We start from the raw sequence: 27,449 nt of genomic DNA, 5'->3' as shown, positions 1-27,449 counted from the left end.
AGGAGGGAGAAGGGACTGAAACGGCCAGTCAGTCCCTTGTCCCTCCTTGGGGAAAAGCCCCCAAGAGTGGCGCGCTCTTTAAAGGGTGCGTGGCTCCTGCGGGCTTTTCTACGAGGTGGGGGAATAGAAAAGCCCTCAGAAGCTGTGCAGCCTTTAAAGAGTGCGCGGCTCCTGCGGGCTTTTGCGGGAGGTGGGGGAATTTCCCCATCTCCCACAAAAGCCCACAGGAGGGAGAAGGGACTGACTCGGCCAGCCAGTCCCTTCTCCCTCCTTGGGGAAAAGCCCCCAAGAGCGGCACGCTCTTTAAAGGCTGCGCGGCTCCTGCGGGCTTTTCGACCCAGCTTGTGGGGCTGGCGGTGGGGGGAAGCACTGCTTTCCCCCACCGCCAGCCTCAAAGCTGGGTCGGGGAGCAGTGCTAAGGCATCGCGTGCCTTCCCGCTGCCCCCCCCAGCTTGTGGGGCTGGCAGTGGGGGGAAGCGCTGCTTTCCCCCACTGCCAGCCTCAAAGAGCAGACTCTCCTGGCTTCAGCGAAAGCAACGCGAAGCCTCCGGAGCGCAGGCTTAGGAGGCTTCGCGTTGCTATCGCTGAAGCCAAGGAGCCTGCATTCGCCCCATAGGACGCACACACATTTCCCCTTCATTTTTGGAGGGTAAAATTGCGTCCTATAGTGCGAAAAATACAGTATTTTACCAGGTTTGTGACTGTATAATAGCATTTGTTGTTGGCCTCCACCATAGCATGGGGCCCCCAAGAAATTGCCCAGCAGCAAATGAGGCCCTCAACTAGATGCACCTTGGTTCTGTTGTATAAGGCTGGTTTAGGCACTGCAAACAGTGAAGGCTGCTCCATGACGGCATTGCCTTAACAGCCTCAGTCTGCTCTTAGCTGGCTGCCATTTGCCCTGTCTTCTTCCTTACTGCTAGTCCAGAGGGTGGCCCTGGCTGGAGGAGGATGGAGACAAAACTAGAATCAGCTGACTCTGCCTGTCATTTCCTCAGTAGCCTCTTTGCCCTTCTCCCTACCAGACCCAATGGGCACCAGCCACTACCGAACACAATAAAACTGACACATTTCACAGAAATCATAGAATTGCAGAGTTTAGAATACAGGAATCACAGCTAAAGAAACCCTGACAGATGGCCATCCAACCTCTGCTTGAAAACCGAAGAAGAAGAAGAAGAAGAAGAAGAAGAAGAAGAAGAAGAAGAAGAAGAAGTAGACTCCCCTTAAGGAGTCTCAAAGCGGCTAACAATCTCCTTTCCCTTCCTCCCCCACAACAAACACTCTGAGGTGAGTGGGGCTGAGAGACTTCAGAGAAGTGTGACTAGCCCAAGGTCACCCAGCAGCTACATGTGGAGGAGCGGGGAAGTGAACCTGGTTCACCAGATTACGAGTCTACTGCTCTTAACCACTACACCACACTGGTTCTCTTCTGATGGTGAACAGCTCTTACTTCCAGGAAGTTCTTCCTCATGATGCTTTAGTTCACATGTGTAGGCTATGATACCACACAGATGAACACTTAACAGCAAAAAATAACAGCTCGGTTGGACTTTTCTTTCCCCTGGTTTGGGGTCACCTAATCCTAGTCATTGGCCAAGAGGTTGTAATTCCATTTTGAGCCAATAAGATTGCAGCCAACTGGCATTCCTATGTATGAGGACATGGAAACAGCCATGCGGACCAAACCATATATTTTTTCTAAATAAAGAAATATTTCACGAGAGGTACCAAAGATAAGCTGAGAAAGTGGATCGTTTTTCAGACAAAACTGAAAACAAAAGTTTGGGACTTGAGTGGTTTTGGCTCGGCGTTCATCTCAGCAGCCGGAGCTTTGGAAATACCTAAGTTCTGGAGACTTTTGTTAAAATCACAAGAACTGACAGCCCTGGGATAAATGGGGTGTGGGTGATTGTAATCCATCCCCACCAAGGAAAAACCCGATCTGTCAAAAAAGCTTGGCACCATCTCCGCTAATAACAATCCTTCGCACACTTTGCTAACATAGCAGTAATTTAAGCATGCTTTTCCTCCGAAGCCTCACAATCTCCAGCTTGCTGGTGACTTTGACTGAGAGACATAACAAGCACGCGAGGAGATAAATATCTTGCTAGCCAAACTTGTAGTGGCCTCCAGCCTTTTTGTCAGATTCTTTTCGTTATGAAAAGTAAATAGTCTTCTACATTTTCCTCCAGCTCAATCAAATGAAGAAATATTGTCTGCATTTCTTAGCAACATTTTGTGAGGCTTCCAACTTGTTGTAGCAACAACAAAAATCCCGTCTTCAGCCGGGATTCGGAAATTGTTTCTGTTTGGTGAGCCTTCCTGGGATGAGAGGTGGCTCACCGGTTGACTCCTAATAAAAAGGGGAGATGGGAATTTTGCTAAAGAATACACAAATAGCAGTGTTTGTTCATTGAGAGTTATTAGGGAGAGGGATTGTCTGCCTTTGAGGGATGAAGGAGCACTTATGATCCTTTATATGGCTGCCAGATTTGGGCCACATTCATACCATACACTTAAATCACTATTATAACCCTTTAAATGACCATTTCTTCCCCATAGAATCATGAGAAGTGTAGTTTGTTTAGGGTACTGAGAATAGTTTGGAGGCCCCTACTGCCCTCACAGAGCTAGAGTTCCCAGAGGTCTAAGTGATGAGGCTTGATGGTTAAACCATCAATTGATTGATGGTTAAACAATTTGGTGAATTGTAGCTCTGTGAAGGGAATGGGGAGGCTCCTAGCAACTCTCAGCATTGTAAACAAACTATGCTTCCCAAGATTCTTGGAGGAAGCCTTGGTTGTTGGTTCAGCAACCTCTGGTGGCCCAAAGGTTCTCCACAGCTGTCTTCCATTGTGGGTGGCCTTGTTTGAAGAGAGGAGCTTCAGCCAACCCAGGCGATCTTGTTCCTCTCACAAGTGGCAGAGGTCAGCGTTGGCTTCCCCGCACACCAGCAGTCTGAGAGCAAAGGTCAGTTTGAGTCAGGTATTCTTCCAAGCTCTACAGCCACTCCTTCTCTAGTCAATAGCTGAGGTCACATTGCCCTGATGTTCTTCCTGGGAGAGTCAGGTTGCAACCTTTGTTCTTGTGGTTGATGACCCAGTGACATAGCCCCATCCGAGTCCCGTTGCCGAGCAAGCAGGGACTAGCTAAGTTCCCGAGGAACTCTTGCCTGAGAGCAGAATCCACATAAAAAGTCAGACAGTCCAGAGGTCAGGGATTCCAGATGGTCACAGAGCCAGGGCTCCAGTCCAGAAGTCAGGGAATCCAGATGGAGACCAGGAAGCAGCAAGGTAGGGCCAAGAACTGCAGGTGTTGTTTCCAGCATCTGACTGCTGCTGAGAGCTCTATTTTAAGACAGCCAGAGCCATCTGGTTCTCATCAGTGCCTTCTCCTCTGCGAAGACTGATGGAGTCACTTCTCCCCCTTCAGGTTGCTGTTCATCAGGTCAAGCTAACTCCTGGCCCATGACACCCAGACTAAGAAACTTAGGTTGCAATAAGAAACCCAGGCAGAGTAAGAAGAAGCAATTCTAACAGTAAATACCCAGTTGGCTGAAAATCTCACGAGCTGGCAAAGATTGTGGCTGTGTTTCCACCATTGATTGGCGACAGCTGTGGAGGCAAAGTCAATCTTCCTAAGTGGGTGAAGATGAGGATCGGCAGAATAATGGCTTCCAAATAAGCATCCTTGTGTTAAGGGAGGCACAGGCTGCGAAAAAGGCACAAACACAGTGGAGGAACTCCGACTGCATTCTCCGAGACGTCTCTTAGAGCAAGCCTTAGATGGGTCATGGTTCTGATCAAATATAGATTTTATCTCCCCCCCCCCCCCCGTCCCCTCGCCTGTAATTCAGTCAGAGAGAGAGAGAAAGAGAGAGAGAGCACATCTCTGAAATAAATTAATGAACAGAAAACTTGCCCTCTGGTAGATTAAGGGCAATTAATTAGCCAACAGCACTTGACACCATGGTGATGAATCCATGTTGAGTCCCCTAAACCTTCCTGCCCCCTCTCCTCTTGCTGTATCTCTGCTTCTGTTGGCTTTGGGTGGCGGGGAGGATGACAACTTGTTTTCTGCTCTCTGGATAAGGCTGCCCTCAGGGCTTCAGAGACGCCAGAGCTGTCAGCCCTCCCCTTCCTTATGTAAAGCAGAGCGCTGTCGCCAATTTCATCTCATCAAAATCTCGCCTGCAGTAGAATTCGCTCAGCTGAGATTTTGCTCTAAGGCAAGATGGCTGCTCCTTCTGTTTTTCCTCAACCTGGAATTTGAGTCAGCCCAACGTTCTCTTCCTCTCCCACTGTCACTTGCTCGTATTTTCACGCATTTAGCACATTTTCGAGTCTCTCTCTCTCTCTCTCTCTCCCTCTCTCTTTCTTTCCCCCCTCTCTTTCCCTTCCTCCCTCCCCCTCCTTTTTTTATTTATTTATAGACTCTCATCTCCACACATCGGTTCTAGAATATTCTAGGGCATTAAGGGAATTTGCTAATGGAGCATTGGAAATTGTGTTTAGAGCTAATGAAATATAGAAAATGCCACAGCAAATTGGGCATTGGGAGACAGAGAGAGAAGAAAGTAAACAATTAAATGATGTCAAACCAAGGGCTCTGTGTTTGGCTCTTGTTACCAATCGTGGAAGAGATCTGTGAATTAGTGGAAATCGCTCCCTGGAAACATTAGCTTAATGTACAGCCACTGTCAGAAAAGCAAACAATCTTAGGGATTGTGTGGTGAAAGGGGGCAGGAGTGTTGTCAAAAATTGGACTATTGGCCTATATTGGCAGTGTGCTTCCATTTTGGTGATTATTCATAGTTTATGACATCCCACCACAAAAGGAGTGGAATAGGTAGCACAAGCACACACAAATACACATGTGCCATAGAACATAAGGCTAAAAAAATAAAATTAGCTGCAAGGGGGGAAAGGTGTCCCCTGAACTACAGAGGAGGCAGAGGGGGCCTGATCCTTAACCGTGCATGTCAGCCCCTTAGTGACTGGTTTTAGCAGTATGATTTGCCTGAAACTGGGTGGAGGCTGAGCAGATGTGGCTTGTTGATTTCATTTCAGAACCATCTAGTCCACACTTTGATCATAGGAGTGGCTGTGCTTGCTCTATAGAAGCAAAACAAAAAAACCCAAAAACAATAGGTGAACCTGCTGATTGTGCCATTTTAGCCTGGTGTTCAAGCAAATGTGTGAGGGCATGAATTATTTGGTGGGTGTGGGGTTGTGTGCATGCCCCTGTGTGTGCTGGCTCGGCCCCAATATCCCCCCATGCACTGGTTCCAACTCCTCCAATCCCAACGTCCATCATTTCCACATGAAGGTCAGAAGGGAGGTCAGCCAAATGTCATTTGAAGCTGTCTTGCCAACGTGAATGTGGGGAAGCTTCAAGGCACAACTGGCTGAAGAACTGACCTCCCCACTGAATGAATGGAGGCCAAGAGTGGAGGGGTGTGGGTGGACATAAAGGGTGGTGCCAGGACATGTGATCCCTAAATCTTTTCTGCCTCTACACAGCTCACTAGGGCTATCGTTGAGTCCACAATAGCACTCTTGGGATGCATTTATCATCTGCTGGATGTGTACATTCATATGTTGCTTGAAGCCCCCACTGATCAGTTGTTGAGCTGTAACTCCATGCCCACTTCCTGCAGGGCTTGACCGTGTGTCCCGTTCCCCTTGGGAACATGATTTCACAGTTGATCCATCTCTATCTCTACCTGCCCCATGTTGTTGTTTAGTCGTTTAGTCGTGTCCAACTTTTCGTGACCCCATGGACCAGAGCATGCCAGGCACTCCTGTCTTCCACTGCCTCCCACAGTTTGGTCAAATTCATGCTGGTAGTTTCAAGAACACTGTCCAACCATCTCGTCCTCTGTTGTCCCCTTCTCCTTGTGCCCTCCATCTTTCCCAACATCAGGGTCTTTTCCAGGGAGTCTTCTCTTCTCATGAGGTGGCCAAAGTATTGGAGCCTCAGCTTCACGATCTGTCCTTCCAGTGAGCACTCAGGGCTGATTTCCTTAAGAATGGATAGGTTTGATCTTCTTGCAGTCCATGGGACTCTCAAGAGTCTCCTCCAGCACCATAATTCAAAAGCATCAATTCTTCGGCGATCAGCCTTCTTTATGGTCCAGCTTTCACTTGCCCCATACTTAATGTCCAGTTTTCTTAATGTCCCCATACTGAATGTCCACTTTATGGTCCAGCTTTCACCTGCCCCATACTTAATGTCAAATACATGGCAGCATGGGTGGGGAAATGGTCTCACAGGCCAAATAGGGAGCCTTGGCCAGGTCTAATTGGGTCTGCAGACTGGAGGCTCTCCTCCATCCCTTCTCTACACAGAGTAGGCCCTTCAAACTAGAGATGCAAGGGACTGACGATCTACTCCATGTAAAACATGCACTTGACACATAGCACTAGGGTAGCAAACATGGTACTCTCCAGACGTTGTTGGGATCCAACGCCTGTCAGCCCCAGCCAGCACAAAGATGGTGAGGGATGATGGGAATTGTAGTCCAGCAACACCTGGGGAAATTTCTGTTTCTTTCCTAACTCCCTATGACTGCCTCTAGGGGAGGAGACATAGCTCAGCGACACAGCACATGCCTTATATGCAGGAGACCCCAGCTTCCATCCCTGACACCTTCAGGTAAGTGTATCAGGTAGCAGGGGAAGCTGTGCTCCTCCAGATGTTGTGGGATTCCAACTCTCATCAGTCCCAGGCAGCATGGCCAATGGTGAGAAATGATGGGAATTGTGGTCCAGGAACATTTTGAGGGTGTCATGTTGGCTGCTTCTGCCATAGGCAAATGATGGCTGCAAGCAGTGCTTTTTTTCAGCCACAGCATGCCAGAACTCACCTCTCAGGTGGGCTCCATTATGGACTGGCACTCTTCCTAACAGCTTTACATATTTTACATACTTCTGAGAGGCCCCAAATTTCAAGTCAAAATGGAAGCTGGCCAGCTTGTGCAAGTCTACACTTTTTAAAAAAGTTCTATGACTCCACCTAGCTCCTAGCTGCTCCGAGCAGCAATTGGTCAAGCTACGGGGTGGGGCCAATTCTTATTTCCTTTTATTCAATCCGTCTCCCATGTATCAGCAGCAGGCTTTAAGCTTTCCAGCTAGGCCTCTATCATTTCACGCACACACGTTTGCATGAGGACCCTTCCGAGCTGCCTTAGCCAACTGCCTGATCTAAAAGAACGAGGGAGGCCAGGACGCATGTATTTGACCTGCACCAGAACCAGGGGAGACCCCCAAAGCAGCTAGGGAGACACCTTGCCGTAGTTTTTTGCACCTCCACGGGCGATGAATGTGGCTGTTGTCAAACTGGCATCTGTTCAGGGCTGCCCCGAGTCGCCTGGTGACTTGGTATAACAACCTCATGGTGAGTACTGGCACCTATTTTCCTTGCAAAACTGCACTGGCCGCAAGTGTAATAAAAGTAGTGTGTCTCGGAGCTCCACCAAATTCTTCTTACCACCAAGTCTGCTGAATGACAGCCAGCTCACAATGCACATGCGGGGCTGCGAGGGGGAAGCGCCGCATGTCGCCCCTGTTTTCTTCCGATGTGCTTGTTTTGTGTTTGGGTATGTGCGTATCCGAGGCCGGGCGCTCAAATGCTTTGTTGCATTATGTTAATTCCTCGGCAGTGCAATCAAATTCATGTCGTAATTAAAGCTGTCAGTTGGAAGGCAAACCAATGGCTGCGAAAACACAGCACAACAAATGAAGTGAAAGGCTTCTGCATGTAGCTATACAATGCTTCGCCAGGCATGAAATTAAATAAGTAATTTGATGTTGACATCAGAAATTGAAATGATACCCACTGTTCCTTCATTCTGTCAGACCTGCATAAACAATGGCCAGAACAAACAGGAGCAGCGCAAGTTGCTTCCCCACCCTGATCCCTCTCGTAATTCACAATATATATGCAAAAGCGGTACAGCAGGCCCACTAAGACCTGAAGGGTGTAATTTCTATGGGTTCTTGATGAGCTGCTGAATACAGGAGAGCCGCTTCTTTTGCATCCCAGGGCCAAAACACTCCTCACTTTAAAACAGCACAATAGCCGAAAGCCTATTGAAATTCGTCTGGATTGGATGTTATTTGCAGACTCAAAGCCTTTCTAAGATCTGTGTTTCCTGTTCTGCTTGTGGGTGTCTGAATCAACCATCGTGGGGGGGGGGAGTTGTTTTGTTTATGGTTGGATGAGAAACGCCCCAAATCGCCCACAAACCAAAACACGATTATCATACAAAACCGAAGCTTCTCTGAATTTTTGCAACGCCATTTTCCAGACAAATGATGTGTAAAAAAAGAGGCACATGTTAAGATGAAAGTATGCCTCAAAATACATACATTAGAAGGGGAAAAAATCATAGAAAGATGCAACATATTAGTCAAAGGCTACATACAAAAAATATGCATGTTAAGAGAAGTTCACACTAAACAGCTGAAAACAACTGTCATGAAAATTTGCGAGCATGTTAGAGTGAATTTCTCCCAATATACATTTTTTCTGGTGTGACTAATACACACACCTTTTCAAGTAACTGGGAGCCAGTGTGATGTGGGGGTTATAGCATCAGGCTAGGACCAGAGAGGTCCAGTCTCAAATCTTCCCTGAGCCAGGATACTCATTGAGCGACCTTAGGCCAGTTACCTCCTGTCAGCCTAACCAACCTTACTGGTTTGTTGTGAAGATAAAACAGGAAAGGAGGAGACCTGTGTATGCCACCTTGAAAGATGGGATATAAACATAATAATATTGTTTCCTCTGACAGAGTATATTTTTTGTATGCTAATTTCACTAATCTGTGCATTTCTGTGCATTTTTGCACACCTTGTGGGTTGGGGAATGGCGTACCATAATTTGGATAGGAGCACATTTTGAAGGACAGCTGTGTTTCATTTCACGTGTTGGTTTGGGAAGTGTGAATTAGGTACTTGCTCATTAAAATGCAAACAGAATCATATTTGCACTGATGAAGTGCTACGCACCACATAGCAAAATGTTTTCTGATCCTCTTAACACCTTAGGGCAGCTAATTGGGATCTCAGCTTGCAGTGAAATGGTCCACTTCTAATGTTCTGTCCCCTTAAGTCTGATTCATGCTAGTGAGGGACCACTTGGCTTTTCGTGCCGTCTCTGGGGATTCATGTGGAGAAACCTCATTGTGAACCATTGCAACCAAGCCACTATTGCTTCTCTCTCTCTCTCTGTCTCTGTCTCTGTCTCTCCTGCTGCGATTGAAAAATGCTTTAAAGAACACCATATCCCCAAACACCTGGGAAGAGTATTCCAAACCCATAACCAGCCTTAAAGTTCACCCCCCTGCAAAAATATGTAGGAGGCATTTTATCTAGTCTTCTGGCAGTTCCCTCACTGCAAGAAATGAAGTTACAGGGAACAAGGCATAGGGCCTTCTTGGTAGTGACACCCTCCCTGTGGAATGCCCTTCCATCAGATGTCAAGGAAATAAACAACTATCTGACTTTTAGAAAACATCTGCATTGGGACATTTTTAATGTTTTTGGGTTTACTATGTATTGTACTGTAAGCTACCCAGAGTGGGCAGCCAGATGGGTGGGGAATAGTAATAATAGTAATAATAGTAATAATAGTAATAGTAATAATAGTAATAATAATAGTAATAATAATAATAAATAGTCATACCTCGGCTCCTGAACACATTGGGAGTCAAGCGTTTCAGCTCCCGAACTACTGAAAACCAGAAGTGAATGTTCCAGTTTTTGAACGTTCTTTCGGAAGCCGAATGTCTGAGAAGGTTCCCACGGCTTCCGATTGGCTGAAAATCTGATTCTTCTGATTGGCTGCTTCCTGCAGCCAATCAGAAGCTGCGCTTTGGAAGTCGAATGTTTTGGAAGTTGAATGGACTTCTGGAATGGATTCTGTTCAACTTCTGAGGTATGATTGTAGTCTGCAGGCCTTTTAAGACAAAATTATCAACTGTTTTAATTTAACTCTTAATTTTGCAGGTGTACCACAACCTCAGTACATCCAAAAATGTTCACAGAACTGCTGTAACAATTGTTTACTTTTCTTGCCACCAATTCTTCACCAAGGGGAAGAAATCAAGAACAACTCACTAGTTGAAAATTAAGAATAAGCTACAACAGTATAATTATAGTTTGTAACAAATGGTTTCTTGTGTTTGTTGCCACAAAATGTAATACAAGTTCATCTAAATTCTAGTAATGTATTTATGATGACTTATAGCAGTATTTCCCAAACTCGAGTCTTCAGCTGTTTTTGGACTACAACTCCCATCATCCCTAGCTAGCAGGACCAGTGATCAGGGATTATGGGAACTGTAGTCTGAAACAGCTGGAGACCCAAGTGGACCTAAAACACCAGCATGGTGTAGTGGTTAGAGTGTTGGACTAAGACCTCTGAAACTGGGGTTCTGATCCGCACTCAGCCTTGAAGCTCACTGGGTGACCTTGGACCAGTTGTTGACTCTCCGTCTACCCCACCTCACAGAGTTGTTGAAAGGACAAAATGGAGACGGAGGAGACCCATTTGAGCCCCTTGGAGGAAAAGTAGGATATACAGTGGTACCTCAGTATTCAAGAGTCTCAGAAGCTGAACATTTCGGTTTTCGAATGCTGAAAACCCAGAAGTAGTGCTTCCATGTTCGAATGCGCCTCAAAGGTCAAACGGCTTCCGCTGTGTGTTTTCCAATTTTTCCAACTGAACTTGCAGCCAGCCCTTTGTGCCTTGGTTTTCGAACGTTTCGGAAGTCGAACGGTCTTCTGGAACGGATTATGTCCAAGAACTGAGGTACCACTGTAACTTTAACAAATTCATTAATAAAACAAAACAAAACTGACCATAAGTGAGAAAAACAGCTTTCGACTCTTGCTGTTCTCCTGGGAATTGCCAGTGTAGCCCTAACCAAATACAGTGGTACCTTGGGTTAAGTACTTAATTTGTTCCAGAAGTCCATACTTAACCTGAAACTGTTCTTAACCTGAAGCACCACTTTAGCTAATGGGGCCTCCTGCTGCCACCGCACCGCCAAAGCACGATTTCTGTTCTCATCCTGAAGCAAAGTTCTTAACCTGAAGCACTATTTCTGGGTTAGCGGAGTCTGTAACCTGAAGCGTATGTAACCTGAGGTACCACTGTATGCAGAAGTCTATTTTGTGAGTTCACCTGCTGAATGGACCATTGATGGTCTTTCTCTAATAAGTAAGAGAACTCGGGCCAACTCATGCTCATTTTAAATTTTCAAGCTTTCCCCCCAGATGTCGAAGTTGTGCGCCCAGATTTTGCACAGTAGATTCAAATTGTCTCCTAACAACTCTCAGCACCCTTAATGAACTACAACTCCCAGGGTTCTTTGGGGGTGGCTGATGTGATGGTTTAAAGTGGTGTGGTAGTTCTTAAAATGTGCAGATGGGGCCTATGAAAACCAACTGAGCTAACACTGGGGAATAAGTTGACAAGCAAACTCATATGTTGCAAGGGAAAGTAAAGAAAGAAGTGACATCCATTCATCCAAACCCACAGGGTCATTTCCCTTTGAATGCTGTTCGTCTAGGGATTCTCAGCCACCCCCATCTCCCACTCGCTCTCCTCTCCTGCCCACCCCTTCCCTGCCACAAAGCTAAGTAGCTGGAGTCCAGGGCATCGGATGCCAGCATGTCATGGAGGTTGGTTGATGTGTGTCTATTTAGTCTCAGCATAGGCCGAAATGCCATCATTAATTCATTACCCAGCTGCCTGTCAAATAAATTGGCAATTACACCCACCGCTGGAGTCTGGATTTTCAGTAAATAGCACGTTACTGTCGGCGAGCTGTTGAGAAATGTAAAAAAAGGGTGTGGAGGAAAGAATAAGGGAACGGAAGTGTGTTTGTTTCACCAGTGGATGACAAGGGGCAAACAGTGTTGTGTTGATGAGAAACTTGATTTATTTATTTAAAAAGAGCTGGTGATGAAAGATGCAGGTTGAAGAAGAAGAAGAAGAAGAAGAAGAAGAAGAAGAAGAAGAAGAGAGGGAGAGAGGGAGAGAGAGGTCTCTGATGTATCTATTTTGTTTTCTCTTCCAGAGCTCAGCCCCATCCAGCTTGGGAACAGGCTACTTCGTAAGTGGATTTCGACTTTTTAGATGGATGTTTTGGAAAGGTGTAGGAGATGTCTATACACAAATTCTGAGTCAAATCATCAATGCCATAAATATAGCCACATATTCTTTCATTGAGCCTTCTGTGAGACCCTGGGGGTGGGGTATTTACGTATCTGTGATTGATCTTGTTTACCTCTCCGATGCTCGACAGAACTGAAATAAAATTAATGGAATGGAATGTGAAGCTGATGGATTTTGGTCAACTGTTTGAGTACCTGCAGAGACATGGTGGTAGAACAGGGCTGCAACCTTCCTAACACTTGTGAATTCAGTCTCCCAAACTCTTTTGGGGGTCTGTGCCCCCTCTTTTGCCTGGCCCACCACTGCCCAGGTTCCTTGCTGTTTTCCCTCAGAACCACACACCACCTTTCTTTTACCTCTACCCAAATGTCTATACCTTTCTTTTTTTAAAAAAGATATTTATTAAAATTTTCAATTTTTTATGCAAACAAAAAACAAACAAAAAGATTTAAAAAAGACATATAGTTCATAATACGTAGTTTTCAATAACATATTTCTCTGACCTCCTCATACCTCCCCTTCTTGTATTCCATTTCACATTATTTGTTCAGCAAATCCTTAACTCAAAGCATTGCAGCTTATAAAAACACCTTATTTTCTATCCAACCATTTTTTCATGTTCCTTTATACCATTACAGCTAGAAACCACTCAATTTCAATCCAGCATCATTCAACATTCCTTAATTTTACAATATTTCTGTAAGTAGTCCTTAATTTTTTTCCAGTCTTCTTCTGCCGACTCTTCTCCCTGGTCACGGATTCTGCCAGTCATTTCTGCCAATCCCATACAGTCAAATACCTTTCAGCCAGTGTCTCTGCACTATTTTGTCTCCAGCTCTGCCCCTACTTATCTGTTTGTTTGTTTTTTGGGGGTTTTTTTTGCTTCCTGTTTTACTGCCAAGAGTATCTCTGGCATATTGTCTAGCTTACGCCTCAAAACAACTTGCTCTTCCTGACCCAGCTGGAACCCGAGACACTCATCTCACTTCCCCCAAACTTTCCTGAGGGCACAAGGACAGCTTTTTTATGGTCTTGTTTCATTTAACTGCGTTAGTCTTTATAATGTTTTGACTCTGCTATTTTCGTACTAGCCAAAGCTGCCATAGCTCAAATAAGATGCTTTGGTTATAATTGTCAAGTGTGTGGATGGCAGTAGTTTTGGGCTTTTTTTTATTATGCTTAACAGAATTTTGGTTTAAGTCAGTTTTTCCCCACCCCCACCAGCTTTCCCCAAACTCACTCTTTTTATTTTTTTAAAAAAATGTATGTATTTTTTAAAATGTAAGATTTTGCCTTGGTGTGCAATGTATACCAGATGTGGAATGCAACAGCAGGCTGCGTGTGTCTCTGTGTTGGGACAATATACCAAAATGGTACACTGGGCATTCAGTTCTGGAGAACGTGGCTATTGTATTCTTGGAGTCCTGAAGAATATAAATGTGAAATGATATTATTATGAAGTCTCGCTCTTCAAAAATGTCAGCGGCGTGGGTATATCAGTGAAACCTTTGTCGGTTGTTGGCAGTGTCTTCTCAAAGGGGAATATTTAGAACAGCTTTTTTCCTTGCTGTCATATATACATGTGCACATTTTTGGGGTGGGGTGTTCAAACCCTTGGAACTGGATTGGGTGATCTCAGCACCTCATCTCTTGTGTAGCGGAAAGCAAGAGTTTTGTTCCCTATCCATATAAAACCAAGGAAACAAGCACTCGGTCTGAGCCCATTTCTAGGGCTCCTGTGAAATGCTTCCCCTCCATTTTGCCCACCCCCCATTTGCAGCTGTTGAAAGTGGGAGAGGAGTAAAAAGATTTTGGGAGCCTGCTTCCTGTTGTTCATTGGGCGTTGTCGGTGTTTTCTCTTTTAAAAAACTTTGTTTTAGAAGGGAGAGTGACCCAAAGTTAAGCAGTGAGCTTCATGGCTGAGGGGTAGGGCCTAGGTCTTCTACTCCAGCACTATAACCACTGCACTCCTCTGCCTTTCAGTGCTGTTGCAACAGTACTGTAGAGCAGGCATGTCCAATGTGAGAGGAAAGGAAAGTGGGGTGCGGGGGTGTCGATGTTCCGCATTTGGGACGAGGCTGGATAAAAGGAGCATGGCATTCCTTCCTCCTCCATACAGAGCAGCCTGTGGCTTAATCAGCTGGGTAATACTTAGAAGAGGGAGATGGAATCAACCGTGAATCCGTGCTAAGGAAAGAAAGGGTTTTTTCCTGGCCACCAACAACACCTTACCCCTCACCCCTAAAGTGAAGAAGTTGAAGAATGACAATGGGAGAGTGTGGTAGATCACTGCCATGTTTTGATACGGTATAGTAGATCACAGCCTACATCATAATAATAATAATAATAATAATAATAATAATAATAATAATAATAATAATTTATTATTTATACCCCGCCCATCTGGCTGGGCCTCCCCAGCCACTCTGGGCGGCTTCCATAGAAACCAAGAATACAGTAAAATATCACACGTTAAAAACTTCCCTGAACAGGGCTGCCTTAAGATGTCTTCTGAATGTCAGGTAGTTGTTTATCGCTTTGACATCTGCTGGAAGGGCGTTCCACAGGGCGGGCGCCACTACCGAGAAGGCCCTCTGCCTGGTTCCCTGTAGCTTTGCTTCTCGCAATGAGGGAACCGCCAGAAGGCCCTCGGCGCTGGACCTCAGCGTCCGGGCAGAATGATGGAGGTGGAGACGCTCCTTCAGGTATACTGGACCGAGGCCGTTTAGGGCTTTAAAGGTCAGCACCAACACTTTGAATTGTGCTCGGAAACGTACTGGGAGCCAATGGAGGTCTTTCAAGACCGGTGTTATATGGTCTCGGCGGCCGCCCCCAGTCACCAGTCTAGCTGCCGCATTCTGGATTAGTTGTAGTTTCCGAGTCACCTTCAAAGGTAGCCCCACGTAGAGTGCATTGCAGTAGTCCAAGTACAAGTAGTACTTGAAGTTGGTCATGCCTGCTGTAGAGGAAGGCAAAGCCAGGAAACCAGGCATAGCTTGAGGTTTATGTGGTATGTAAGTAAAACTCTGTTGAAACTCTTTCTGAAGCCTTTTGTCCATGTAGAGCCCACCTGCCCAGTTTATGTTCATTGGATGACACTAGCTTCTAACCTTCAATCTTCTAAGAGAACCAGGTGGGAGACAAGCAGTGTTAGGAACAAAGGGGGTATCAAGATATCATGTACTGGGAACTTGTTTTTATTTCTTCCTCTGTAAGGATCACCCTCAAACCTAGGAACAGAAGAAGCTGCCTTCTACTGAATCAGACCATTAGTCCAGTTAGCTCAGAACTGTCTATGCTGATTGGTGGTGGGCTTCCAAGGTTTTGACTCTAGGAGTCTCTTCCAGCTGTACCTGAATATGCCTGGGGCCTTGTGCATGCCAGGCAGATGTCCTTCCTTACCATCTACTGGCTAAGTCAGGGGTGAGGAACCTATGGCACTCCAAATGTTGCAAGATTACAGCTCCCATCAACCATGGGCACCAGCCATGTTTGTTGGGACTTAATGGAGACAGAATCATAAAATCATAGAACTGTAAAGATGGAAGGGATCCCAAAAGTTGTCTAGTCCAACAGCACCACCCATCATGCAGGAGTCACAGCTAAATAATCCCTGACAGATGGCCACCCAACCTCTGCTTAACAAACTCCCTCCCGAGGGAGTCTGTTCCACTATCAAACATCTCTTACTGTCAGAAAGTTTAGTTGGAATCTCCTTTCTTGTAATATGAATCAATTGGTTTAGGTCCTACCCTCTAGAGTAGCAGAAAACAAGCCTGCTCAAACTTCCATGTGACAGCCCTTTAGATATTTGGAAATGGCTATTATATCTCAGTTGTCTCTTCTTCGGGCTAAACATGCCCAACTCCCGCAACCAATTACATCCTGAGGACCACAGGTTTTCTACCCATGGGCTTAGCTATCCACTTATTTACTCATTCACTTCAACCACCTTGAGTGCTCTTCTTTTTAACCTTTACATCACTCCTATCTACAGCAATGGGACCTACCTATAGACTCTTAACTGGCTTCCTAGTCATCCCGCCTTAGTTTTTGCCAAAATGTCAACAGCCTCGTTTAGACCGACTCCCTCTGTACTGTTCGTCTCCTTCACAACAACACCTCTTCCACCAACAGCCATCCATCCGTCTGTCATCAGTTACTGAGGAAAATAAACTTTTTTTAGCATCCTGGGCATGGTGCACACCTCCTGAAAACAAGATGAGGTGTCAATAGCTGCAGCTGTCATGAAATCTGCAGTCCGCTCAAGCTGTCAATAACAGACAGGCTGTGTGCTAACAATGTGGCACTGTCTTTTCTTTTCCCACCCCTGCTGCCGTTCCCAAAGCATGGGCCACTTTGTTTGAGCTCAGGCAGGCTAGTTCTTTCTATCTATCCATCTCTCCTGCCTACTCCTTCCTTCCCTTCCCCCATAGGAATTCACATCTTCACTCTTGGGAGACCATGGTGCCTTGAAATGGGTGGTGCAGCATCACCAAAATTTACAGTACCATTTTGGGTTCCAAATATTCAGGTGTTTTATGGAGTCAGCCTGCTTTCCTCTCCTAGTTTATTTTCTAGCTTCAGCTAGAGATAAACGGAACTGTCAGTTTCAGTACTCTTAGTTTCTCATGCTTTGAATCTTAAATTCAGTTCTCTACATTTTGTCATCTATATATACATTAAAAAAACCCATCATTTTAGTGTGAATTTCTCATAATAAAAATATTTATAAAGAATTTCTCCTAGAGTGTTATTTTCATTTTTATGCACATTATACCCTAATCTAGCCATTGCTTGGTTGGCGAACTGCCTCGCAAAATTTGGATAAGTGCTAATTTTGAAGGCTAGCTGCGTTTTGATTCCCCCGTGATTTCAGAAAGGGTGGATTTGGTAGTTTGGGCTTCAAATGCAACCCAAATCAAATTTCTCCCTAATTTTTAAATCTCAAATTTTGCCTGTGTAGTTTGCAGAGCATTGCCATGTATAATCATCCAATTCCAAATGCAAGGTGAAAAAAGTCTGCCCATCACTGTTTGCACTGGGCTCCACCACACTGGCTTCCCTGCGCACATCTGAATATATGCACACCCAACATAACCCAGTCACAATTTTAAGTCCTGTTGATTTTAAGTCCTTTTGATTTTACTAGGAGAGCTTTGTACATGCTTAAATCTATTTGCACTATCTGCTTCCACCATCAAATAGGGGTCAGCTACCACACCCCTCTTCCTCTGAGAAGAAGCCTGGAGTAGATTCTTCCCACCGAGGTCCTGTTTCAGGGCACATGGACTTATAAACCAAATGCCGGGACGCTGTCAGCAGCTTCCGGCTAGTTGTCCAAGAAAGTATAAAGACAAGGAAAGGTTTCTTACCGTCCTTTTTTATTTCAATCTTTACAGAGAGAGGCTATAGAACCCAGACTCTTGGATAATGGCACCCTGAGTGAATCTCCACCCCCCTTCTCTCCCACTTCCTTATTCCTCATTCTCATCATCTCCTCTACGGGTGCTGCTACATGTCCTCTGTCTTTGAGCTCTTTGCTCTCCTACTGTTAAAGCTCACCAGGTTCTGGGAGATGGAAGGTCTGGAATGCTTTCTAAGGACAATGTGTCAGCTCAGTGTTCTTTTGGCTCTCCCATAATTTCCCAACTTTCTGCCTCTGAGGTGCGACCTCTCTCAAACCCCTGTTGTAAATCTATACTGTCTTCCTCTTCCTCCTCCCTGGAAGGGTCAGGATGGAGAGACGTTCTCCACCATTCCTCCTCTGCCCAGTCCCTGACCCCTAATAAGGAAGAGGTGCTTGCCAGCCTCCTTAAGCTTGCTGTGCCCCCACTCATCCTTCTTCTTTGTAGCACCCATCTCCCCCCACTTTACATTGTGGGCTTTGCTAGTCCCCTATTTGGGAGCCGAGTAGGAATTCGGTGTGGGGAGTCTGCGAACGCTTGACAGTGGGGCCACAGTGTGCATGTCAGGTTCATATATCCAAGGGTCACATAGCAAGGAGGGAGAATTTCTTTCTAACTCCTTGCTGTGTGGCCACATTTTGCAGCTGTAAACATGCCCGGGAGATTAAAAAAAGATTCCATCATTTCTTATTGGATAACTCACCTGCCTGGACTCCAGTGATTTGGCTAACCTGTTTACTTGGGCTGCGCGGATCCCCTAATTTGTTATATTTAATAAATATAACTCTTTTACCATCGACTTTGCCTCTTGAGTCTTCTTTATAGGTGTGCTGATAATGCCTTCATTTATTTTATTTTATTTATTTTGCATTTCTCCCTCAGCTTTCTTCCACCATGGAACCTAAGCTGGCATCAGTATATCAACACACCATTTTCCAGTCTCTCTCTTTTGAAAGGCTGTGATATACACAAGTGTGGGTAGGCATTTTTAAAAAAAGTCTGTGTTAACACCAATTGAGGGGAGGAGAATGACGATTGTGTATTAGTTTGGAAACATGCCCTCTTGTGTGTTTAGACAACCTGGATAGTAGCTGCTGCTTTTGATGTTGTGATTACGCAAAGATATGTGCAAAGTGTAAATCATTATGTGCTAAAGTGCACAGCGAACAAACAGCCCCTTGTGCATTTCAAAGGCGATATATGTATATGTGTATATAGCTTAGGCTGCATTCACACGGGAGTTTATTCTGTTTTCCTGACATTTCTGTGCCTTTTTTTCTGCATTACAGTGGACACTCGGGTTGTGAACATGATCCATGTGGGAAGCACGTTCGCAACACACAGCGCCGCGTGTGCGCACGCGCAGGTTGTGATTCAGTGCTTCTGTGAATGCACAAAGTGCGCTTTAGCGCTTCTGCGCATGCGCAAGCGGCGAAACCCGGAAGTAACCAGTTCTGGTACTTCCAGGTTCGGTGCAGTGCGCAACCCAAAATTGCACAACCCAAAGCATCTGTAACCCGAGGTATGACTGTATATCTGAACTTTCACATTATATAAAAGCCATTTCCAGAAACAGAGTGGAATATAATGCAAGTCTAGCACTCATTTGCAGGTTATCTGCAAATGTCTATTTTTCTGGAAGCAAAACAACGCAGAAATGAACACTAAATTTGTGCCATATTCAGGAAGTGGCTTTTAATTTATGTTGTTGTCAGCACCCGTCTGTCTCGAGAGACAATGGAGTGTGCCTCCAGGGGTGAAGCCAAACTTCTGGAGAATCACAGTGCCTGCTGCGGCTGCAGAGACTGATAACTCATAATTGCTGCCTCCCGAATTAGAAGCACCTAAGTGATCTCTTGGTAGTATGTATAGAGGTCCTGGACTGCCCAGGCAACAAGACCCTACTCTTTGCCTTGCTGACGTGGTCCAAAGAAAAGGAGACCAATACATTTGGTACCAGCTTAGCTGCAGGAGTTGCTGGGGCCATGCAATGGTCTCAGGGACTCCACTCTCTTCTCCTGAAGATATCATGCAAGCCAGCAGAAGCCAGGATCCGAGTTTTCCTTCCCCTACCTTCGCAGGTTGATGAGCCCCATCTGCCCCTCACTTCTCTCTATAGCACATGCAGTAACCGCCTTCTTGACCACTGGCCCCACAATTGGTCTCCTCCACTCAATCTGCTGGAGCCTGTCTTCGCACGCAGGGGAAGTCCCTAACTCACTGAGGGTTTGAGACCCATTGTCTACCCTTACCTGCTTTAGCCAGCCAATCAAAGCCATTTCCTGGGGTTTGGCCCCCGTCACTTGCTGACAGCTTCTGGGAGACACAGGTGAGAGCTGAGAGCTCAAATATAATGCAGATATTGACAGATAGGGAAACGTCAGGGAAACAGAATGAACTGCTATGCGAATGCAGCCATTGTGTCAGGCCAAGACACCAGTGTTTCAATGTGTATTTCGTTATGGGGCTAGGGGAGTTATTTGTGACGATTTTACATAATTTTAGCTCCTGCTATAGTTTCTGCGGCTCTGGTACTTGAGTGTCTCAATCAGGATGTAAGTGTATGAATAAATAACCTATCCGGGCTCTTGCCATTTAATTTTATTTGAAGAAGAAAATACTTCGGAGAAGGTAAGATTATCACTCTATGTATGGTGGCTCTTGCATCAGCCAGATGGAACTTAGGCCTGCGCTAGACAAAATAAGAAGAAAATGGAGGGGAGGAGGGCGAATCAAATATCTGGAAGAATGAGTGAGTACTTATAAGTTGCACAGAAACTCCCACAATATCTGTTATCTGACTACAGTAATCCAATTGCAGGCAAACTGGAATTTTTTGCATCCATGTATCATTAGCATTCAAACACGATTTTTTTTTGGGGGGGGAAGCAGTCATTACTGTCAAGAAGGAAACATATATTTCTGACTGGAATATTTGCTGCTGAATAAACACAGTGAATCTGGTAAAGAGCCATTTTATCTTTAGCATGTTGCTGCTGCTTACTGCTACTATAATTGCATGATTTTTTTCTGTCAAGATGAAATGCATAGCCTCCAATGAAAATAGGGACATCCTATTCCTTAATAATAATAATTTTATTATTTATTCCTCACTTATTTATACATTGGGTTGCCCCAGCCACCTGGGCGGCTTCCAACATAGATAAAAACAAACTGCCCCAGTTTCTGATTTGGTCCCAGAATGTCCTGCTTTCCCTCAATGTCCCTATTTTCATCTGAGAAATGTTGAGGGTATGGAGTTATGCAACCCCGAAACCAAGGAGATGGGTAACTATACAACCTTTAGAAGACATCTGAAGGCAGCCCTGTAGAGGAAAGTTGTTTAACGTTTAATAGTGTATTATGTTTTTATATATGTTGGTTAGATACCCAGAATGGCTGGGGCGACCCAGTCAGATGGGTGGGGTATAAATGCTACCACTACTACCAGGCATGGCCAAACTTGGCCCTCCAGATGTTTTGGGACTACAATTCCCATCATTCCTGGCCACTGGTCCTGTTAGCTAGGGATGATGGGAGTTGTAGTCCCAAAACATCTGGAGGGCCAAGTTTGGCCATGCCTGACTACTACTACTACTACTACTACTACTACTACTAATAGAATAGGACACCCCTGTTTTCATCAGAGAAAGGCTGGGGGATTTGCTAGAACTGTGAGGTGCATATAACTCTTAACGTGCTTAACAAGCTACAGTTCACAGGATTCTTTCAGGGGAAGCCACAGCAGTTTAAAGTGGCATAATTCAGCTTTAAATAAACAGTTCAGGTAGTGTCATTATATCTCAACATTCCTTTTTAATATTGGCGGATTCCCACATTGGATTGCTGTTTAGTTGTGAATTCTGGAAGGTGAGGTTGGTGCGAGATGATGATGATGATTTTTATGATTGTTATTATTATTACGGAGAAGGAGAGTGGTTGAGATGTTTTGACATTTGCTCATCAGCTACCAAACAATCTGTCTCTCCAGTTCTCGGCTGGGGAGGCCTTTAATCTGCACCCAATCTGGCGAGAGCTGGGAAGCATACGTTGCAGAAACGCTCCCTTAGGATGTAGCTTTCTCTGTTGCCTTCGTAAAGACGGACCTAAAAGGCTGCGAGTTCAACAGCTGTTTGCGCTGTTGCTGCAGATGCCGCTGGGACTTCGCATGGTGCGTTGTTGCATGACATTCCAGAAGCCCTTCCCTGGAGAGCGGAGCAAGGAGACAGCTGTGTTAAGGCAAGGACCCCGAGGAAGAGCCGCCGTCTTTTCAGAGCAGGAACTGCAGGGAAGCTGTGCTTGCACTCTCAGACACAACAGGCCAAGCACGGACCATTTCACATTCTCACACAGTGACACAACACTGTGTGTTTGTGTGTGTGTGTGTGTGTGTTGTGTTGAAGTAAACCAGGCATGCTTCCAGAAATCACCTCTCAGTTTTCCCTGGGTCTCAGAATTCTGAATTACCTGCTCTTGCTTCCAAAGTGGAAGCACCACATTGGGGATTTTCAATTAGAGCTCTCTCTCTCTCTCTCTCTCTCTCTCTCTCTCTCTCTCTGCGCCCCTCCAAGTGTCCCTATTTTCCAGGGACAGTCCTGGATTTACAGAAGCAGCCCCAGTTTCTGATTTGATCCCAGCATGTCCTGCTTTCAGTTAGGATGTCCCTATTTTCATTGGGGAAATGTTGGAGGGTACAGAGTTCTATGACCCTTGAGCCAAAGAGAAAAGTAACTATACAACCTTTAGAAGATATCTCAATGCAGCCCTATATAGGGAAGTGGTTTTTTTTTAAGATTTAATGTTTTATTATGTTTTAATGTATGTGGGGCAACTCAGTCAGATGGGCGGGATATACAATACAATACAATACTAATAATAATAATTGAATAAAGGTAAAGGGACCCCTGACTATTAGGTCCAGTCATGACCGACTCTGGGGTTGTGGCGCTCATCTCACTTTATTGGCCAAGGGAGCTGGTGTACAGCTTCCGGGTCATGTGGCCAGCATGACTAAGCTGCTTCTGGTGAACCAGAGCAGCGCACAGAAACACCAATTACCTTCCTGCTGGAGCGGTACCTATTTATCTACTTGCACTTTGACGTGCTTTCAAACTGCTAGGTTGGCAGGAGCAGGGACCGAGCAACGGGAGCTCACCCCGTCGCGGGGATTTGAACTGCCGACCTTCTGATCGGCAAGTCCTAGGCTCTGTGGTTTAACCCACAGCGCCACTTGCGTCCCTAATAATTGAATAGGAGAAATGTTGGAGGGTATTATGCTTTTCTCAACAGTTTGGAGGTTGAGGTGACAAGAAATCAGCCTGAAATTGGAGAGATATTAGGACAAATTCCATAAAGTTTTCTGGTGAGGGGGGCGGGAAGGTTTGGCTTACACTACTGCAAGGTGTCAATGTTTTCCACTTCTGACTCCCCACCTGTTCTTCAAACTTGGAAGGGAAGGGGAGAGAAACACCAGCTGTGGTTTATTGACTGACTTTCGTCCTAGAGACCCCTATATAAGGAGTGGTTCTACAAACCTACCTCCCAGGACCCTGGAGGAACTTGAACACTGTCTGTGCCAGCTGGTAAGGAGAAGCAAAATTGAGGAGGCCCGCAAATCCATCTGCACATCACGACCTGACAGCCCATCTGACCTCGAGGCCCGATATTTTGTTAAATTGGAAATACTATTTTATGTTGTTGCAATTTTGCTCATTTACCTCGCTTCTTTTTGTTCCCTGCTCCGGGATTGGAAAGGTTCAATGAAGAGTGGACTTTAAATACTGCAAATAAATACACCTCCCAGGCTGGAGTGCCCATGGGAATCTCTCTCACATCCTTCCTCCCCAAAGCACAACATTTCCCATGCCCCCTTTTGAAAGGGAAATTGCGCCACCTCCAGGATGAATATTGCTTCAGCTTTAGCCTTCCCTCTTTGGTTTTGATTCCCACACTTTTGGCTGTGTTCTGCGCCTGTTTCTTTTCCTGCAGCATATTTGCATCTTTTCTCTCAGCATGCAGCAGCCTTGAAAGCTCAGTCAGACCATTGGTCAGTGTGGACAATCTGATAGCCAGGAAGGCAGGGATGGGGGTAACATTTTTATCCTGGTGGCCACATTCCAGGGTTCACATGGCACATGTGGGCATGTCAAGAGTAGGCAGAGCAATGACCTGTCAATTTTACCTTTGTGGTAACTCACAGCAGCCGTTGTTGTTGCTTTACTCTTGACAATAACAGGAAAAATGGAAGAGAAAGGTCCTTAAGTCATCCTTCCTGCTTATTCTTTTATTCTCTCTCTCTCTCTCTCTCTCTCTCTCTCTCTCTGTGTATAAAATTTTCACAACAACCATCAAAGCAAATACATTTTTTCATATGTTGACTTCCCACCCACAGTGTTTTTATTCAAACCTTTTCTACTGCATTATGTCTTTATCCATTGCAAAAAAAGTTTCTCTGTTTTGTCATTTTTCTTCAACTGCTTTTATCTCAAATCCTGCCCACAATTTCATTTGAGTGTAATATTTCTTTTTTTTAAAAAAAAAAATAGTCCATGAAAGGCCTCCATTCTTCTATAAAAGTTCATCATTTCGCACTCTTAATTTTGCTGGCAGCTTTGCCATTTCTGCATAGTCGGTTACTTTCAAGAACTGCTACTCCCTCAATGAAAACTTCTCTTCTTTCCATTTCTGTGCATATAATATTCTAGCTACATAAATAGTTTGATCATCCTCCTTGGAACTTCCTTCCCTATTGTATATATAAGAAAAGCTTCTGGTCTTTTGAGAATAGCCAATTTAAGCATTTTCTTCATTTCAATATATAGTCTCTTCTGTTTATTCTGAACAATGTCCAAAACCATATTTTATTTTATTTTTATTTTTGCTTCTACGTAATCAAATTGCTATCATGTATAGCTGAGATCTCAGTTCTTGGCATGGCTATCCTTGCAGAGGGTTGGGACCTGAAACAGTCCAGTGAAGACTGAGCACGCTCAGTAGGCAAGCAACAGTCTGGCTGTTGAGGGTGGAGGGATGGAAAACTTGTGAGAGGATAGGTAATGGAACCTGGGAACCTGAACATGAGCACTCCATGCTGCAACATTTTATTGCAGGTCTGAATTCCTTGCTGGAACAGAGCTTATGACATGTTGCTTTAAGACTGTAGAAACAAGGGCTATGGAAGATTGTTCCAATATATGAATACAGTGGAGACATTGCTATATGCACAAAGATGCAGCCTTACCCAGTATAGAGGAATGGCTGATAAAACTGTTGGACTTGGCTGAGATGGCAAAGTCAATGTGTTTAATTAGAGAAATATTATTATTGACATTTATTAAGGACTGGGACTTTTTTCATGAAAAAGAAGATGAACTTGTATTATCTAGATTTGAAGTTGGGGGGGAAATGGTTTACAGAAGATAGAATGGTTGGATGTCAATGAGTGAATACTATATTTAGCTGCAGGACAGAGAACCAGAAATCATTTTATTTTTCTCTATTCTCTCTCTTCCCCTTCCTTTGATTTATCTTCCTTCCTTCCTTTTTTACAATATTCTTTTTGCCTCTGTTTTTTTTTAGAGTAAGTATTTAGGTGTATTATAAAAAAAGGTACTTTGTAATGTATCATTTTTTTGGTATATCTTTGGACAAGTAAGTATATCCATGTATGAATATATATGACTGTAGAAACAAGACATCTAGGGGTGGGGGGTTGCTGCGGAAGGAGAGAGTGGTGCTGTTTTAGCTTCGCAAGGCATTTTCCTACTATCAGCGATAACAATAAACAAGACACATTGGTGTTGCAGACACTTCGCTTATCTCCAGAAGCTGAACACTTCAATGCATTTTGCTCATGTGAAAATGCTTATCCATTCTGAAATGAGTGAGTTTGCACAAAGGCACCCTGGTGACTTGCTGTTTGGAAGTGTTGCAGTTAATACACTGCCGTGTCTTTTCGACTTGTGTCTGTGCATATCTTTTGCAAAGGCTGGTTCTTGTTAGCTACCACTTGGCACCATAAATCATTGTTAACAGACCTTAATTTCCTTAGTGCAGCTAATGACGGAATGCCAGGTTTTTGTTTTATTTTTTTTGTTACACAGTAATTACCTTTGGTGAACAGCATTGCACAAGAACATCTTGTAAGCTCATGTCGTCCCGTGTTAAATTGCTGCAGCAGGAAATGGTTGCACTGATTCTGAATTCAGCGAAATTCAAATGACTGAAAACATCAAACTGAAATCTGAAGGCCAGTCAATTGACTTCAGATCTTCCAAGGTTTGAGCTCAGAAAGAAGAGAAGAGAAAACCCTCAGTGTTCAGGCATATCTTTCTGCTCTTGACCTTAGAAAATTTCCCCACCCTAAAATCACCACAATTGTAATGCCAGTGTTCAACAGAATCCCAGTTTGGGGGAACAAAAGTGGAGGCGGTCTACTGTCTTCAAGCTCACATCACGGACGTCCTTTAAGCATTTGATTGGCCCTCATATGAAACATGATGCTGGACTGCATAGACCTTTGGCATGGACCAGAGCAGGATTGAGGACATCATTTGTCAGAGCACCAGAACAATTGGCAGACCTCCTTTGAATGAGGTCATAGTGAGGGTTTTAAGTTTGTCTCTGTGACTGGTTAGCATAGACCAGGCATAGGCAAACTCAGCCCTCCAGATGTTTTTGGACTACAGTTCCCATCATCCCTGACCACTGGTCCTGTTAGCTAGGGATGATGGGAGTTGCAGTCCCAAAAACATCTGGAGGGCTGAATTTCCCTATGCCTGGCATAGACCATGTGGTACCTGCCAGATGCCCAACTCCCATCAGGCCTGGACAACAAGGTCAGTGGTCAGGAACCATGGGAGTTGTAGTATAGCAGCATGAGGAAAATAACAGAAGGGGTGGATACATCTTTCCTTTCCTTTGATGGGATTCCTACTTCATGCTGGGACTTTTGATGGTAGCACTTCCTTACAAGATAGCTTGCATTTAGAATTAAAAGCTAAAAGTTGCATTTCAGTTGGCTGGAGAGTTTTAGTTTGAGCTTCACAAGGTGAATCTAGGCACTTGGAAATAAGCAATGCCAAGTTCAATGGAGCTCTCTCCAAGGAAACTACACTAGTGGCCAAAATTGTGGAAACTTTTTGGAAAAAAGTATATTTTTGAGGTTTGATGACTCATAACACCACTTTTTGATTAGTAATACCATAAAATTATATATCAATGGGAAGATAATTTAATGAAGAATATAATGCAACAAAGTTTATTCAATTATCTGTATTCTATCAAAAGTTATAGTCAAATAACCAGAAAAAGGAAGCAGAACTTGCTTAGGTTGATATGCAGTAGCTTTCCTTGATTTGAATGTAGCCAATGAGCATGAGTGTTTAGAGAGCCAATCAGGTGTTATAAGCCATCAAACCTTGGAAATACACTTTTTCCAAAAGGTTTCCACAATTGTGGCCACTAGTGTATGTATATATATAGAGAGAGATGCTTGTATTTCTAGACTCTTCTTGCAGACATGGAGAGGGTTGTGACCATGGGAGCGCCATGACAATCACTTCAAAATTTATCATTACACCACTGTTGGGAGAATAGAGCTTAGGACATCTGGTTGGCCACTATGGGATATAGAAAGATGAACCATTGGCCTGATCTGCAGATCTTCTTTTCTCTTCTCTTTGTAGTTGTTTTAAGACTCTAGCAGTTTTGTAACATGCAGAAGAAATTTATGTTGTGGGGTGTGTGTATGTGTGTTCATTCAGTTTAACCCATTGGCATCAAGGTGTATTGAAATTTTATTCATATTTGGCTTCCCTAAACACAAAATGTGTGTTTGTGTGTTGTTTA

At 44.5% G+C, this 27,449-nt stretch overlaps 1 protein-coding gene across 10 annotated transcripts in view; it reads left to right on the top strand.

Moving 5' to 3' along the window:
- Nucleotides 1-27,449, top strand: part of AUTS2 (activator of transcription and developmental regulator AUTS2) — a 689,545-nt gene that overhangs the window by 261,564 nt on the left and 400,532 nt on the right. For 9 of the 10 annotated variants that reach the window (XM_053367370.1, XM_053367367.1, XM_053367366.1 and 6 more), the window contains one exon: nt 12,095-12,130. The exons of the other annotated variant lie outside the window; for it this stretch is intronic. In XM_053367370.1, coding sequence (XP_053223345.1) covers nt 12,095-12,130 — 36 coding nt within the window. The remainder of the gene's footprint in view (nt 1-12,094; nt 12,131-27,449) is intronic. 10 annotated transcript variants of the gene reach the window in all.

The sequence above is a fragment of the Podarcis raffonei genome, chromosome 15 (assembly GCF_027172205.1).
Source record: "Podarcis raffonei isolate rPodRaf1 chromosome 15, rPodRaf1.pri, whole genome shotgun sequence".
Taxonomy (NCBI): Eukaryota; Metazoa; Chordata; class Lepidosauria; order Squamata; family Lacertidae; genus Podarcis; species Podarcis raffonei.
Note: the sequence above shows the minus strand (reverse complement) of the source record. Positions and strands in the feature narration are given on the sequence as shown.